The sequence below is a fragment of the Diplotaxodon limnothrissa genome, linkage group LG14, assembly GCF_057381915.1.
Source record: "Diplotaxodon limnothrissa isolate DT_005_m linkage group LG14, D_limnothrissa_male_GT1.1, whole genome shotgun sequence".
In the NCBI taxonomy this organism is placed as follows: domain Eukaryota; kingdom Metazoa; phylum Chordata; class Actinopteri; order Cichliformes; family Cichlidae; genus Diplotaxodon; species Diplotaxodon limnothrissa.
The window spans coordinates 40,352,640-40,370,328 of record NC_140609.1 but is presented as its reverse complement, the minus strand read 5'-3'; the positions used below and the strand labels follow the sequence as shown (position 1 = coordinate 40,370,328).

Here is a 17,689-nt window from a genome sequence, read left to right as displayed (position 1 = left end):
AGATGTTGACCGATACGTGACCATAAATGATATTTTCTCCTATTTATTTCCTTATCATAAGAGTTAATTAACCTCTTAAGCCCCAAGCCTACCTGATCTCCTGCTTTTTGCCCCCTGAAAGCAGGAGATCAGGTAGGCTTGGGGCTTAAGAGGTTAACTAAAGGTGCACAGAAAACTACGAGTGTTGGAAAGGGAAACCAAGCAGACTGTCTTCAAACACAGAGGACGAGCAGTTTTCTCTTCATTAAACTTGAGCTTGAACTTCAGCTTCACTGAACTGTGAAATCCCTGCAGCACACTTTCTGAGACTCTACAGTTTGCATTTGTCTGAATTTACTGAGCTGAGACTGGCAGATCTGCCATCACTGTTTCCTCTGTGTTCATTTTATCTCAGAGTACACTCCTGCTCCTCCACTAAACGCACAATAGATGGGTATGATTTATGACAGGAAGTGTTTTGTGTGTGTGTGTGTGTGTGTGTGTACACAAGTGGTTTTTAGAGTCAGGGTTACAGTTATGGTGAGCATTGTTAATTAACGTCCTCACTAAGATATGAAAGTGTTTTTTCTTTGAGAAGAGCAGCGTATTTAAACGTGTTTAAATTGGGCTGTAACAGCTTTTACAGACGTCTCTCACCATCATCTGGGGAAGAACAGCTGGCAGGTTAGTCGTCAGCACAAGTAACTGGGCTAAATTATAAAATCTCCTATTTACGCACCTGTTATTACATGATCGTCTACTTTAACTTCTACATTGCCAAATCCCCTGAATGCTGTCTGAAAATGTTTGTGATCATCTTAATTTTGAGACGTTTGGAGGGGAAAATGGCGTTTTATTGTGCACAGAGCGCCTGGATGTCGGTCACAGGTCCTGAGTGTGTAATCACCTGCTGCGTCTGTAAATCGGGAGATAATTACACACAGACTGTGAGCACCAACTGAATGAAAGGTGCAGTGTAAATTTGTCCTGCTTTTCATAAATCAGACCCGCTCTGTCTCCACTCATGGAGAACAGTTCTGGCTCAATCTCAATAAAGAACCCGAGTGACTCATTGTGTGTGTGTGTGTGTGTGTGTGTCCTAGTGGAAGCGATAATGGTGACTCATGGCTGTGTGGTCGTCCTCCTGGCTCGGAGGATTTAAACCACTGACTGGCAGCCTGATTTCTTGTTGTTTGCTCTTCTCCAGGAGCGCCGTCTCAAACGTGTTCGTGTCACCTTGTTAAAGCAGTCGCATCAACTTCAGGAACAACTAAAGATTGTGGGAATAAAAAGATTCTCCTTATTGCCCACAAACACTTGGCAAAACTGGGACTTTCGTTTAGTCGTTGAATGCAGTAACTCCATATTTGGCTATAGAGTGAGGAAATTATTTGATCCCCTGCTGAATTTAAGTTTTCTCAGAATAAAATGAATTCACTTTGTTTGAATATTAATGGACATGGACAGAATATCAACCAAAAATTCAGAAAAACAGAAACTGACCCAGAGTTGGATCAGCAGAGCACGGAGGGGTGGTTGGCAGTGGTTAGTGTAACCAATATTGTTGGCGTGTTGCGTTAGGCATAGGTCTCTGAATTAATGTGAATTCTAATCAGTGGCGTCTTCTCCATCAGGTAAAGGTCACATGATGTTGAAATGCCTGGCATAGACCTGCCCACCTCGGAACGCCACAGCAGCATCACCCCAAACCCTGCAGGAAGTGATGTTGTACCCGGAGATGAAGTGAGTGACACGGAGCACCTCCTGGATCTGTACCAGTGCCGGCTTCCTGTCCAGTCGTCTCCAGTGGAGCTAAAGGAGGAAATGCAGCGAGTCGACAGCAGCTGGAGCCAAGATGGAGACCTGCAGGACTGTGGACAGTGAGTGTCCTTCAGCTGATAATCAGACCTGAGTAATCAGTAAAACAGATGATAGATCTTTAAGAGTTGCTGTGCAGCTACTCTGCAGCATTTTTTCAGCTGAGGTCAATTTTGAACGATGAATTTGCACTGCAGACTAATAACAGCACAGTTACACTTTTCTCAGGTTTCTTGTTCAGCTTGAAAACTTCTCACTTTGTGCATATTTCTGCCAGGTTGGAGAGGAGATGGCTGCTCTGGCACGAGTTTATGAAGGAGTACAACCACTTGGATGCTTGGCTGAGATTGGCCGAGGAGGCCGTCTCTTCCCCAAACTCCGTCCACGTTACCTACCAGACCGCCAAGGAGGAAATGAAGAAGTTTGAGGTGGGGAAAAAGAAATGACTTAAACAGAAACTGAAATCTAAACTTGGCTTCAGGTGTTTTAACCTCACAGGGATTCCAGCAACCATCTTTCACCTTGGACTCATCTGTATTTCTGTTGTGCACTGAATCTCTTTTGTTGTCTCTCTGTGACAGAATTGATGTTTGAGCTCTGTGTTTGTGTTCAGGCACTCGCACAAATTAAAACCTGGGTCAGAGCAAAGCTGGGCCAAAGTTCAGCACATGGTTAAAGTTGTCACCCAGCCAGGGTGTAAATATCACTCAGCAGCCAGTCGTAAAGCTGAAGCAGGCAGCATCAACACATAAATCTACTCGTGCTGCCGGCTTAAATAACAAGACCACCTCTGACCGAAAAGCTGTAGATTCTTCTTGTTTGCACAAATTCATTCAGGTTCACACTGATTGTGTCTGCAGCTCCAACAAAATGAGGAAGAGGAGAAACACAATTAGACTGAATTAGAATTTGATGGAAAAGGAGGAGAAGGAAGAGAATCGGGAGACTGAGCGACTTTATGCATCTCTATGATGTCACTGAGGTTTCCTGTCATTAATACGATCCTCTCACAAAGAAAGACGCCCCCAATGTAGTTCACCTACTTCCTGCATTAACCTCCTAAGACCCGAACTCTCATGGCATTTTTAATTTCTCTTTGCTATTTGGACTGACTGGGACCTGATGAATGTAAAAACAAAGAATTGCATGATTTTATTTATTTTTTTTTTTAATCTGATTTTTGTTTCTGAGAAAATTGAGGTCCACATATGATGATATGACCTTGGCAGTATATCGTCCTCGTAAGTGGACATCAGGCCCATGTAGAGCAAAATTTTGTATTTTGGTCTAGACCATAGGTGTCAAACTCTGGCCCGCGGGCCAAATTTGGCCCGCGGGCCAAATTTGGCCCGCGGGCCAAATTTGGCCCGCAGCCTAATTACATTTGGCCCGCGAAGCCATACCAAATGACTATTAGAGCTGGCCTACTGGTATTATACAGCTAATATATATATTGTTTAGTATTAAGCTTTGCTTGTTCCATATTCAGTTTTTCAGCAAAACCTGTTTGAGTCCATAAGAAAAGATTCGTTCTTATATCTGGAGGAATAAATATATTTCAATAAATATTAACGTTAGCCCGCGACTTTGTTCTAGTTTTGAATTTTGGCCCACTGTGTGTTTGAGTTTGACACCCCTGGTCTAGACAATCCAAAATGTGATGTCCACATATATGGACGCCAGGTCCTCGGAGGTTAAATACTGGCTTGCAAAATGTTCTGATCAGGTTTGCATCTGCAGGTAAATGAACATCAAATCTCTAAAACGGATTAAAATCTGTTTATACTTTTAGTCCTAAGACCATATGTTGTATATTTATCATCCTTGTGATAAACCCATGTCAGCCTTTGGTTTATGGACTTTGCATTTTGAAGCTTTAGCATTTGCTTTATTGCTATGTTGGTTTTTGTGAGCCACATATTAGGACGAGGGATCAGGATCTGGAGTCGTGCACACTGTAGTTTTAAGTGTGTGTGTCTATAAGATTTCTACAACAGATCTAAGTTGTGCCTGAGAACAGGAAAGTCGTCTGCATAGAGGAGAACTTTCATAGCAGGCATGTACAAAGTGAGGCTTTGTGCTCACATTGTAGATGTGTAGCCACATTTGTAGCTACAAACACTCGTTTTAATTCTTTCAGCCTGTTTTGATGCACAATTTAGTTGAAATCGGGCAGAAACGGGGCTTTTAGAGTGTGTTCTTCTGAACTGATTGCATATCGCATAGATTTGATTCGGGTTTCATTCTTTCTGGAAGACAACAGTCGCAGGCTCGTCCAAGTTTTCCAAATATAAGAATATCTCCACCTGATCAAGCCTGGATTTGGGAAACCAAAAAACATCTGCTTCAGATGCACTTTGTGTTTGTGTGTTCAGAGGCTGCGGCGAGAGGCGGGGCCTCGCCTCATCCAGCTGGACAGCCTGACACGGAGGAATCGAACACTAACTCGGCTCTTCCAGGGTACCATGCAGGCTCGGCTGCTGTCATCGGCGAGGGAGTGCGGCCGCCGCTGGGATGACGTGAGCGCCAAACTGCAGTCCATCACAGGCCAACTGCAGGTACGCGAGTCAGACCTTCTGAGGAGGATTTCACTTCTCTCTCTTCTTTATAGTTGACTCTTCCCTCTCTCTCAGCTCTTTGTCTCAGAGTGGGAGGCGTTTGATGCACAAAGGGAGGAGCTTGCAGTTTGGTTGGCTGACATGGATGTCCGCCTGATCGAGGTTGAGCAGCTGACAGGAAACGCCTGTGAAAAACTGAGACAGCTGCAGGTGTGGGCTTGTTTTGAAGTGACACATCAGTTTCTTTCTGCATGTTTTTACTTTGCTATTCATTTTATTTCGTCTTTTTTTTTTTTATGCGTAGTCGTTTCAGGAGTGCGTGTGCGAGAATTCGGGGCGTGTGAACGCCCTGCTGCAGCGCGGCGAAGCGTTGATCCAGCACAGTGTGCCTTCTGACGCTCAGCACGTCGAGAGCCAGCTGCTGGAGCTGCTGCAGCATTGCAGCCACGTCTACAACAACATTGGACGAACACACACGCGGCTGCTCAGCATGAGACTGGTACACACACACACACACACACACACAGTAATCAAAGCGTGTCTCAGGTAATTGGTATAGTGTTTGATTTTTGTGCTTTTAGACATTTAAAAACATGTCAGGATCTGAAGTAATCACACTTATCATTCATTTGGTGTTTGTGCATCGTGTCAGCATGAGTCTGGTAACCTGAGGGCACAAAACAGACTAACAGTGTGTCCCACAAATACCTGTTTGAAATGTTGATTTTAAACTCTTGAAAGTAAAATTGAACTTCTCTGCAGCTCCCAATAAAATAGAACAGAATAGAATAGCTCTTTATTGTCATTCTACATGTACAACGATAGCACCACACAAACTGTGCTGGAATAAAATATAAATAGTAGACATCAGGAATAAATAACATGCAGGAGAATTGTGTACAATCAACAGGAATATGTTTGAAAATGATAAAGCCACACATCAGAGAACCAGATGCAAAGTGCTCTGAGGTAGTGCAAAGAAAAGACGACCTCACAGGTGAGATCAGCACCTGTGAGGCACCTGGAGCCGTCTGTGCCTCATGAAGTCCAGGATGAGTTTGTTTGAAGGGACGTTCAGGTTAGTGGGAATATTCAGAACTTGAGGGATGAGGTTTTTTGTACTCCTTCCTTCCTTCCTTGGGATGATGCCAAGGCATTCCCAGTCTACCCCTTCTCCGTGTCCTAGGTCTGTCCCAGGGTCTTCTCCCATTGGATGATGCCCAGAACATTTTACACAGGATTCATCCTAGTCAGATACCCGAACTACTTCAACTGGTTCCTTTCGATGATGAGGATTAGTGGGCCGCCTCTTTGCCCCTCCCAGAGTTCCTCATCCCATCCCCGAGGCTGAGCCCAGACACCCTTGGGCAGAATCTCATTTCTCTTGCTTTTATCCACCACCTCATTCTTTCTATCACCACTGAAGGTTTGTGGCCATTTCCCAGTAGACTGGCTTTGCTCTTCAATCTCTTGCTTCACTCGCAGAGAAGAACTCAGAATACGTCTCTCTGTGGGAGCAACTCATTCCTGACACTCCCCTCTTTCCACCTGAGAACTATGCCCTCAGACTTTGAGGCGCTAATTTTCATTCAATCTGCTCCAACCTTGGCCGCCACCTGACGAAGCCAATAAAACCATCATCCCCAAGAAGCAGAGACGAGATCCTGAGACCACTGAACCGGACGCCCACTTAACCCTCGGATTGGTTCCAAGAAGCTTCCTGGTTACTATTTTCATCATGCTGACAATTCAGGGTTAGTTTGCATGCAGGTAACAGGTCTCTGAGGAATAGACTGAATATACTGGCATCAGTTGTCGTTTTTTATTTTAGCTTCCTATTGTTTGTGAGCAAGGTTTCTTTGTCATCATCTAAGCCTCCGTGTTTTGGACTTTCTTATATCAGGCCCCTCTTTGTTTCTTTGGCTCAGATTTACTGGCTGCATCTGAAACATTGGCCATCTTTCCCAGAAGCCGTGTCTGCAGGCAGTAGCTCCCAGATTCAGGAATCCTGAATGGACTATCCAGATATTCCAGTCATAGAGATGCGTAACAGTAACTCGGGCGTATTAAGGACTTAATGTTGTGGGCTGACATGAGTGCTCCAGTAACGGAGTACTGTGATTAAAGTCTGAAGTCAAGCTTCAAAAACATGCACATCAACCAAACCCCAGCACTCATAAATATCCTCTTCCTCCTCCCCATCCTCTTCCTCCAGGTGTTTGAGGACGACTGCATCCTGTCCCAGGCTACAGACTCTGGTTGTCCTTCGGAGAGTCTTTTAGAAGATGAGGGAACAGCTGAAAAGCAAAATGTGGACCTCCCCGCATCGTCAAACCATCCTAAAGGTAAACCAACATCTCTGACCTGAAGGAGTCGATTTGATCAGTTACTCACAAAAGGATTAAGATCAAAACGAACCATAAACCTCTCATCTGCCTCCTCCTCAGACCCTCCCTCACCCATTCACCATCCTCCTCCTCCATCCTCTCCTACCCATGAGCACCTGGGGCTGGAGTGGGACCCGTCAGTTGACATTGGACGCTCTGTCTCCCGTGACGACGCCGACTCATCGTATTTCAGTGCCAGCACAGGTACGAAGATGCCTCACCTTACACGGGAATACCGCCTTAAGAAATCTAAGGTGGCACCGTGAGAATGCAGATTTGTTCTCTCAACAGGATTTTTTTTCTTCTGCAGGTTTGAAGAGGTGGAGCTACCTGAGTTCCTTTGACTCTCGGTCTGACATCAGCGCCGACATCGGGAACCAGGAGGGAGACTTGGTGAGTTAAAGTCTAACATTGAGCCATTTCCACAGGTTAGTAGAAAGAAATCTTGATTGTGATCTGCAGTGAACCCCGCAGACTTCCTGCTGCACAAACTCTTGGAAATATTCCACTTCTGCCGCCCATTTGTCATTTATGTCCTTTAATTTACTTTGTTACTCCGTGCTTCTCTTTCAAAGGATGGGAATCGCCCGACTGCGGTGACTTCACTGTAATTTGTTATTGATCAAACTGTTACAGAGTCAATAGTTCATCTATATTTTGGTGATGGAGGATACTGTGATACATTTATTCTATTCCCTCAAACAAACCGTAAACTCCAGTTTTCTGATTTGACACGCACAAAGTGGCACAAAAGTGGAAGCAGCTCGTCCGTTACCGGCCTCTAAGGACGGACAGGACTGGATTCTGAAGTAAAAATCTGGTTCCAGTTTCCGAGCCCTGGACTGCAGTGATGAGTAGTTTTCTTGTTTGAAATCATCATTTGTCGTTTTTGTCACCAGTTAACGAGTTTTAAATCGCAGAGATTGTTTCACTCTAAAAAAACGTTTGCTGTTACGATACCACCAAGATTCTCACAATGAGTGGTCCTGGAATTGAACCCTGGGGAACACCTTTAGTTCCATTATGGTAGAAGTGATTCCTTCTGCCTGCGCACACTCACATCTGTATGACAGGTGATTGTCAAACCATCCAGCAGTGTTTGATTTGTTCTCCGGTTTAACGCCTTAGCTCGATCGATATGAACCACATTGTTTTTTGTGTTTGTTTTTTGAATGGATAAAGTCATTTATTTCTCTTGAGGTTCTGAAAAAATACATAATTTGGTTATTTTAGTCAATGAAATGGCTACAAAACCTCCCATCTCTACCTCCATCACAGCATCCACCAAACTGTAGTCTGGAGCACACCGTGATGATATAAACCAGCAAAACACTGATGTTGGAAAACCTTTTCTTCCAAAAACCTCTGGATGAAATTAAAGCCAGTCTTTGTGGCGTTTGGCCTCCTAATTGTGTTGTTTGCTCTCTCCTCTTGGTTGTTCTGCTCTGACCCAGATGCTGCATGGCCCAGAGGCCTGTCTGCCTGCCTCTGTCTCTCTCACACAGTCATTGATGTTCAGATACAGCGGCTCTCTAAAAACGTTCCCCATCAGCGGCTGTCGGCTGTATGAGCTGGTTACAGCAGTTCACCTCCTCTTCTGCTGATTTATTGATGATGCCTGCAGAACGTGGCACCTCTGCATGTTGTCGGGTTTCCTTTTTTAGCTTTATTGTGGCAAGACGCTGCAGTGTGCTGAAAAAGCTGCTGTATGAGACAGGCAGAGGAGGGGAAAAGGGGAAAATAAGATGGGAAACAAAGGCGAGGACAGACGTTGTCAGAGTCTGAGGTAATTTGAATGTCCTCCTCTGGCAGCCTGTAGCTTCCTCGTTTTTGTGTATTTCTGTCTCTTTCAGACAAACGCACTGTGTCGCACTGTCGGTGAAACCCAAAGCCCAACAGGAAAGAAACAAACGAGAGGCGCATGTAAAACTGAATTAGCATCTGATTACAGCTGCAGGATCACAACAAAGACATCAAAGTTTGTGTCATCTCACTCTGCTTTCTTATAAGCCCAGCCTCATTATTTACTGGGCTGGCGAAGACGTGATGTCAGCGTGCCATCCCCACGGGCTCGGCTCGGCACCGCCTGCCCCGAGGACTCGTGTGGTCGTACTCCATTAAATCTGCGACTGTGTGACCTTGTCTCTGGGTGCTCGCACGCCGCATGAATTCTGAGTGCTACTCAAAAGACGTGCCTGCAGAGTTTTGTGATCATGTCCACTACAGTCACCACCGCTGGCTCCCTGTAAAAAGATTTGTTTTTTCCATTTCTTGTGATTTCATGACTGAAAATGTTCCTGGTCATCTTTTTATACAGTTAACTCATTAAAGGTACATTTTGTGAGAGCCCTCTGCAAAGTGTAATGACGACCTGCACCACAAGGTGGCGTCGTCTTAATGAACATCATGTTTACAGCACAGATAATCTTTGCATCATTTCCCACAATGTTTTAAAAAAAAATTAAAAGAAATAAATGCACACAAGCTGCTATAAGATTAAAATAAAAAATATCGATATAAACTAAACCTTACAGTTCATGAGGTGACTACTCAAAAATAACTGATAACTTAATTACTTGTTACTAAACTACTTTTGGCAAAATTAAGTTACTTAATTACTTGTCAGAATAAAATAATTACACGACTCGTTACAGTACTTAAAGATCTAAAAACACATTTTCACATAATTACCAGTTAATATAAACCTGTAGGCTCTCACACACCAGCATAGACCCTGTCTGCATGAGGACACACAGGATCTTTCATTTAGCTTTTATGTACAAGCACAAAGCAGAGTTAGTGGTGAGCGGCCTGGATGCACTTTTCCCTTTTTGTGGAACAAAATTAACCTTCTGCTTTTCTTTATTTCATGCTGTCTTCCTGTTTGTTTGCTTCTTCTACTCAAACTCTTGCTAAGCTGCTCCAGCAGATAATAAAACACGGAGGTGGGAATGAGCAGAATAACTGGAAGTTTTGCAAACCTGGATGGATAATGGAGTTCTGAGTTTGACTTGGAAAATAAAAAAGTTAAATCATCTCAGTGAGGTTTTAAACTTTTCTATAATGAACTCTGTCTGCAGGAATGGCTTGATCACACTCAGCTGGGCTTCTCGCCTGTCGCAGACCAAAAGGCAGAAGCTCTGGGCTGCAGGGACCAGTGGAAGACCTCGACTCCCGACCGACAGGACGGCGAACCGGTTGACTTTGATGGAGGCCGCGTGCAGGCGTGGCTGAGAGTCCAGAGCGCCGCTTTGCCAGAGAGGAGCACGTGCTGTTCGAAAGAAGTGCAGACTGATGGGAGGCTGAAGGTACGGTCTTAAAAAATGTTCAAGATCCATGGTTATACTTCCTCTGTGGTCCAAATATAACCATGAAAAACAACCGAACAGCGCGCTCGATCACTGAAGTTATCTTTATAGTTTATTCTTTACAAATAACATTCTCCGAGATGCTTAAACAGTTGGTGCTGCTGCGCTTCTCACAAATCTTAAGTCATTAGAAGTTCATGAGCGGAGCTGTGCATTCAGAACGGTTTGATTTTCCATTTAAACACTTCCAAAACGAAGCCGGTGCCCTCGAGGTCGGCCCTTCATTTGAGAGCATCTGTTTGTGGGAGAGTGAAGCAGAATGTCAGCAGACTCAGGTCAGGAGGTTTTACACGCAGATGATATTCATGTGCTGAATGTTAATGCTCAACTCCAGGAAAACGGGTTCAGTTAAAAAAAAAAAAAAAAAAAAAAAAAAAAAAAAAAAAGAGAAAAAAAAAAAGTTGAGGACAGTCGGTTTCTCAAACATCACCACAAGGTGGCAGCAGTTTACCACAAAGTTTGGCCTAATTTAATGTTTGTACTGTTTTCTATTTAAAAACGACGACTTCACAGATTGAGCTCCTGAAGCTACCAAAATAAATCAGCAAAGTGTGGCGTTAACATGAATTCTGTACAAATTTGGAGCTAGCAGTGGCCTGAAAAGAGGTCTTGTGCTGGAGGGTAAATCGAACGCCGCCTTGTGGTTAAAAGCAGAATTACACACTAGTACAGCTCAGGTCTAGTTCAACTTTAGTTGATATCTACGCAGATATCACACGGACATCTGTAATATCTTTTTTGATTGAGTTAGAAAGTTTTTAAGTTCTTTTTAAGCAAGTTTGTAGAAATCAAAGCTGTGAGCGACATGTCAGACGCGCAGCTTTAAACCGTTTGCGCTCTCCTCGCTGACTGCCAAAAGTGAGCGTGAGCAGATTTGATAATTGTAAGCAAGAGAAGCTCTGATCTCTCAGATTTAGTTACACAATTTCTTTTGCACGGCTCCAAACAGCTGCTGCATTAATGAGTTTGTCCTCAATCACACACACAAATCCAATTCGGCTCTTACAAATCTGTCCTGCGTGCTCACAGATGTCGAGTTGCGGCCTGACTTTGGAGAGCACAGATTTGTTTAGCGCTCACTCACGTCCTTATTGTTTACCTTGGTTTGTCCTGAGATGGTAGTCGGGTCCCCGAAGTGTGGGTGAAGAGGCAGAAGTGTCCCCAGAAGCTCATTAATACAGGTTTAGGCTTTACACTGACGCAGCCGCACAGTCTATATGTTCCAGTTTAAAGTTGCAGCTCACACAACAGATCCCATCAGCCTTTATTTTCCTCCCAGATTCATCCTCCTGAATAACTGTCCTCTCCCTCCCATTGGCCTCAGCCTTCATTTTCTCTCCCTCGCTCTCATTACTGGGGAATAGCATCTATTTATCCTCCTCTTCCTCCGTCCCGTCTGCTGCTCCTCGGGCCGCCGAATGAATCCATAAAGTCTTGATTTATGCATCGTCTGACTGCACTTTAACTGTCACCATAAAAACAGAGAAGCACGCCGACTTCCTCCTTTTCTTCTTCCTTCTTTAGTTTCTCCTTGCCCTCGTCTTCCTCCGTCTGACTTAGAGCCAGTCCACATAACTGTCCGTGTGCAGGAAATCTATAAAGATGAGGAAGAGAGGGAAGAAAGTTTGTGGATTCGTTTTTAGGGGTCAATTCATATGACAAAGTGTTATTGTATCAGATTTCTTTATGTACTTGAATTTGAATTATGCAAATTTGATTGAGCGCGTGTTTGTGCGAAATAGCACTGGGACTTTCTAATGGAGGTTCATTACAGAAAAAACTATCGAGTGAGTGCAAAACAAATTGGAGGAGAAATTAGCTGCAAGTCCAGATCGAGAGCAGCGAAGGAGAAAGTCACAAAGTTTGTCGATGTTTTGCAGCAGCTGCAAACTTGTGATGAAAACAGAAGTGTGTGGCGTTTGTTCATGCGACAGGATATAAACTGTATATAAAAGATGGACACCATCATGATGAAAAATGAGTCATAAAACAAAATCTATCCCCGTACAGCTGTTATGAAGGAGGACATTGGCCATAGAGACCAAACAGGTGTTTGTAACCACGTTAACTTGGGCGTCTGTGGGCTGATTCACTGCTGGTGCTTCTAGTGGACATTTGAGGAGCTGCATGTTTTTGGGACTTCCACATTTGCTTAATGCTTCAATCCCGATGTTGCTGCTCTCCGATCTGACGGATAACAATGCAAATATAATCTCAAAGCTCAGAAACACAGCGTCCGTGTCTGAGTTGTCGTCCATCTTTAAACATTCACCGTGATTTGAGGAAGGATGAAGTAAACTCTAACATTTACGTTTGTTTACCAAAATCCCCACGTTCAGATGTCGCAGGGTTGCATGGATGAAAACCACGCTGATGCATCCAGCAGCAGCCATGGCTGCCACGATGACACACGGCGGCTTTCACCATCAGATCACCTGAATTTAAAGGCCAGCTCTGATAGGATGAGGAACCACTATCAGTCACAAGCACCGGTGAGCTGATGGGTTTTCAATAACAACTCTTTGTTTTTGTTACTTCAAGGAGAAAATAAGCATCTGGACGTGTTGGTAGATAGTTTTAAATCTATAAAGTTATAAGCTGTTGACACTGGTGTGGATTATTGGAGGCTCTCTGTTCTTTTAGGAGGAAGAGGAGCTGTACTGCTGTGAGGAACCCGAGCGTCTCATCTCTGAACAAAGGTGAGGAAACGCAGAAATCCCTCAGAGGAACTCATGTCCTGTTCTAACATTCTAACAGTTTGTTCAGGTCAGCAAATGCAAAAGTAATTATGAGTTCAGATTGCTGTAAATACTATATCAGTGTTTTTTCTACTGTCGGATCTGTATGATGTCACGTGGAGCAGATATGCCTGATATGATGCTTAAGTCTCAGCCCAAGCTTAACTGATTCATTTTTCAAGTATTAAAATATTCAATATGTGGGACACTGTGTCCCAAAGCCTGTGTTTTTAAAGAAACACCTGAAAACATGCAAAAGTAGGATGATGACTGTATTGTTTTTAAAGGCTTGGAGCCATAAAAGGGTTAAATATCACTCAATACTTAACTGGGAATAGAAACAAAGTTGGTAAGCTGGTCACATAAATATCTGACCTCTAGATTTAGGATATGATTAGACAGTTGAATACAGTGTTGGTCAAGTTACTTGAAAAAAGTAATCAGTAACTAATTACCGATTACTTCCCCAAAAAATTAATGATTACTTTACTGATTACTTATTTTCAAAAGTAATTAATTACTTAGTTACTTAGTTACTTTTTAAAAACATGATTTACAACCTGAAGAGGTGATAAAGCGATAGATCTTTCAGCCCAATTCTACTTTTTCTACATAATCCATCATACAAAATGTAATCAAATGGAAAAGTCTCTTTTTAAACTAGTTTTACTAGTTTTAATCTTTTAACTTTATGCATCAAGCAAAAATTTAATTATCTGCAACATTCTCTGACTGAAAGAAAGTTGTTTAATATTTAAACTTCTTTTCTGCACATTCCAGCTCATAAAATAAAATATTTTTTGTGTTTACACTCAGTCTTTCAAATAGATGCAAGTAAAACACAGCAGAAAATAAATAAAGTCAAAGACTCAGCGGTCCTGTCGCTCTATTTTCACCTGTTGAGCAGGAGTGAGGCAGGCGGAGGTTTACCCTGGTGCAGGTGTGCCGCAGTGAGAGTTTCTCTGTGAATTTCCCATTACGTAGCAGCGCACTCGGTGCTTGTTTAGGGTTTTTTTTTTTTTTTTTTTTTTTTTTTTTTTTTCCCCCTGTAAAAATAAGTTTTCTTCCCACGCACAATGGACGCTAATGTTTTTGTCACTTTTTATGGAATCTGTGTGCGTCGTGTGTCCCATCAGCACGGCCTTTGTCTGTGAACTTAAGTCCCTGAAATGCTGAGACCAGATGAGGTTTGTGGTGTCGCCTCAGTGTGAGGAGGTTTCTCCGGCTGCTCGCGTTTCTTCTCGAACCACAAAGACGCGCATCTCAGGCTGGTGACTGAGAGGAGATGAAGCGCTCGAACTGCCTTGATTGATGTGACTGTGTGGATGTAAAGCTCTGAGAGGTCAGGAAGAGAAGAAAACTGTTACATAAACAGTCAGTTTCCATTTGCACAGCTTTGAGAGTACTCGCCTTTCTACTCAAACTTCAGATGCCCAAAGCAAATTTCTTAAAATGCTTTAATTATTCAACTTTTCATGTTTTAATTATTGATTTAGTGCCTCAATTATATTTTCTGCAGGTTTTATTTAAATGGAGTATTCCCAGGGCAGTTTCTGATGACTTTAACTTTTTACATCTGGTGACTGTGGAGACTGTGAGCACAGTGAAGTCCCATCAGACGATGGGATACTGTTCTCACTGAGGGATGGAGGTGATCGGCAACAACGCTCAGGCAGGCTACGGAGTTTAGACAAGAGGCCCAAAGTGTGCCAAGAAAACCTCCCCCACACCACCAGCAGCCTGAACTGGTGCATGCATCCATCCTGTCAGCATCACCATCTAAATGTCGCAGCAGAAATTGAGACACATCGGGAAACTTTTTTTCCATCTGTTATTGTCCAGTTTTGGTGGGTCTGTGAGCTGTAGCCTCAGCTTTCTGTTCTTAGCTGACAGCAGTGGTACCCGGTGGTCTTCTGCTGCTGTGGCTCGTCTGCTTTAAGGTTTGAGATGCAGAGATGCTCTTCTACATAGTTTGGTTGTAATGAGTGAGTATTTGAGTTGGTGTTGCTTCAGCTTAAAGCAGTCTGACACTTTCTCCCGGAGAATTTTTTCTGACCATTATCTGTAAACCTGAGTGTGTAAAATCATCTTTCTTCCTCATTCTGATGCAGAGTTTGAACTTCAGCAGGCTGTCTTAACCGCAGGGCTAAATGTGCAGAATTGCTGCCATGTTATTGGTACCTAATAAAGTGGCCAATGAATCTACATCTTGCTTCCTAATGTTATTGTTGGCAAAATCAGATTACATCAAACATGGCAAACCGCAGCCCTGACTCAATTTATCTGACATCAGCAGGTCTCCTTAAAACCTAATGGTTTGCACTGAGCTCCTTTAAACTCCCCGGGCAGGTAAACCAAACACTAACGCCTCCACCTTCCCCTGCAGTGTTCCCTGTGTGACCTCCAGCAGCAGCAGGGCTGCTTCCTCGCTCTCCCCCACCCTCCTCTGCCTCCTCCTGGCTGCAGCACTGGTTCTGCTGGCCTGTCTGGCCTGGGTCTTCGCGGAGCAGCCATGTCACCGCAGCAACACGATGGCCCGTACCTGCCACCTGACACTGAGATACGTCAACGGACCCCCGCCTACCTGAGTGCCAGTGGAAACGCTTTCTTGTGGCTCTTCAGGACAGAGGTTTGCAGCTCGCTGTGAGCAGTTCAAACTGCAATAACTTGAAACAAGACCACAAAAACAATCAGGTCTTCTGCTAGAAGATGGAAGAAAGTCTGTATACAATGATACACAGGATGCACCTAATGTTGGAGATCTTCTCACTCTGAAGTCTGACTTGCAGGGACCTCACATTATGTAAAAACTGTAAAAATGATATGGGAGAGGTTTATATATCCACGGTGATGTCCTCAAACTGTGCTAATGTTAAAATGCAGCTTACAAACTGACCTCCCCCCTCACTACATGACTTTATATAATTTTGCCATTTATATCAAATATTTGTAGTATTTTGTACCTCATAGTCCACGTCTGCCTGTGACGGTACTTTCCTAATTCACTTTGTACAGTGTTGCATGTTTTACAGGAAAATGCTTCACTTTGAGTGAACATCAGCGTTTGTGTCCAAGCTCATGACCGAGAGTGACGTTGACATTTTTCTAAACCACTTCAGTCTTTAAAGACTTTAAACGGGGCCGGGTTCTATTTTTTGTGTGTAATAAGACTTTAAACCAGAAGGTGGCGCACTGAGGTAAAGACGTCCCAAAAATAGTCGAGCTAATCCGACTTATTCTGGATTCGTTAGAGTTCATCCTTCAGAATAGTTAAAAGAAAATGCGATTGAAAAGATGACAGTTTGACGGCAACAATGAAACCTTCTGCTCAACGTGCTGCCACCTTGTGGTGGAATATTTTCATTACAATTTAGAAAAAGTACGTTTTATTATTTCTAAGGTTTCAGACTTCTGTGAGAATCAAACTGTAGAGCCCATCTTTGGCCCTGTTGGTACCTGACATCCAGCATCTCTGTTGATTTCCAAGTTCAGAGCTGTTCTCACGCACTAAAACCTGGTTACTCAGACCATTTTTTTAAGGTGGTCTGGGCGACACTGAAGGACCACCTACACAGCTCACAGTTCTGCTAGTCTACCGAGCTATGGGGGGCCGGGTTGCCAACCAGGACCCGTGCAGGACTCTGGCATCTGGTCTTTGCAAACATAAAGAAAATGTAGGGAGAGATCCTGGAAGAACTGGTCCCCTCATGTTCTTGGAGCTGTGGATGCACATTAATGAGAGGTGTAAACAGGGCCTGTGGAAGTCAACATGGCGTCTTTTTAAACAGAGAGACGAGCTTTGACTGACCGGCAGTCATGTTCTGCAGAGGTATGTGAAGCACTCACACATGTTTTCAGTATGAAGAGCTGTTTGATGCCATGTGTGAGTCTGAGTTCAGCACAGCTTCCTAAATGTTTGAGGGAAAAGTCATTTTCTGTTGCTGTCATGAGCTACATAATTATGAGATCATGTGTTTTTAAAGTGTGTTGGCAAAATAACTGTAAAACTGACGTTTGTATTGGTCGCCTGCCACCTCATACATTTCACTTTTTTTTTTTTTATACAAGAATAATTCTTGATGTGTTGTTGAATATTTGAAAAAAGCCTTTTTGTCCAATGAAATGTCATTTTTTTATATATATAAATGTGTTAACATTAATAAAAATTAATTAAATGAAAAAGTGGTATTTTCTGATCTTTGATCAATGACCTCAGTAATTCCTGATCAGTTTCTGGTCAAAGTCCACGTTACTGTCTGCAGTTTAGCTTTGACTGAATCTAAAGAGCCAAACGGGCTTTCCTGAATTTCCTTCCCCCTTTGAGAAGCTTCAGTGGAATTACAATTAATCTTAAATATTCACTGAGGTGGTGTTTGAAATGGTATTTGCTAATTCTCAGAATGGGGGGGAGGACTGTAATGTGGGAGTTTAGGATTTTAAAGTGATGAAGAAAATGTCTCTTTTGGTCACTTTAGTTGGCAGTTAAACGTCTATTTGTCCGTCTGAGCTGTGAGAAAATCACTAGAAGCAGAGATGCCCACACTTCCCTCTTAACAGCCACCTTCTTGAGTTCTTCTGAAGGCGATACTGAGGTGTTTCCACGACAGACCTCGGTCTTTCCTCTGGCTTTCCTGCAGTCTCCATCCAAAGAACATCCCAATCATCATGAGCGGTGGATCCCCTCTGAGCTCCTGAATGAATAAGCTCTTCATCTTATTGAACTCAGACACCCTTTGACGGACTCTGATTGTATCTTTGAGCTTATTCTTTCAGTGCCTGTCTTCAGCTCATTGCCACAGGTGAGACTAGAAAGGAATCAACCAGCAAACTGGCTTTGGAGA

General features: G+C 43.3%; 1 protein-coding gene across 2 annotated transcripts; it reads left to right on the top strand.

Annotated features, from left to right (window-relative positions):
• The first annotated feature begins 1,635 nt into the window (after nucleotides 1-1,635).
• LOC146619508 (uncharacterized) lies at nucleotides 1,636-15,436 on the top strand. 2 transcript variants are annotated; one of them, XM_085371488.1, is made up of 12 exons: nucleotides 1,636-1,859; nucleotides 2,075-2,225; nucleotides 4,173-4,355; nucleotides 4,431-4,565; nucleotides 4,660-4,854; nucleotides 6,571-6,700; nucleotides 6,803-6,946; nucleotides 7,053-7,135; nucleotides 9,823-10,050; nucleotides 12,450-12,602; nucleotides 12,754-12,809; nucleotides 15,235-15,436. In XM_085371488.1, exons 1-12 carry the CDS (start codon nucleotides 1,636-1,638, stop codon nucleotides 15,434-15,436), a joined length of 1,884 nt encoding a protein of 627 aa, XP_085227614.1. The 2 variants fall into 2 exon arrangements, with proteins under 2 accessions (XP_085227614.1, XP_085227613.1); XM_085371487.1 differs by having other exon boundaries at nucleotides 7,017-7,135; nucleotides 12,459-12,602.
• The last annotated feature ends 2,253 nt before the right edge of the window (nucleotides 15,437-17,689 follow it).

What these genes read in the sequence shown, in the direction of transcription:
- LOC146619508 (XM_085371487.1), top strand. Translation starts at nt 1,636, where the DNA reads ATGCCTGGCATAGACCTGCCCACCTCGGAACGCCACAGCAGCATCACC. An exon ending in GACCTGCAGGACTGTGGACA is followed by an intron (nt 1,860 to 2,074) that starts GTGAGTGTCCTT and finishes TATTTCTGCCAG; the next exon opens with GTTGGAGAGGAGATGGCTGC. An exon ending in AGACTGATGGGAGGCTGAAG is followed by an intron (nt 10,051 to 12,458) that starts GTACGGTCTTAA and finishes CAGATGTCGCAG; the next exon opens with GGTTGCATGGATGAAAACCA.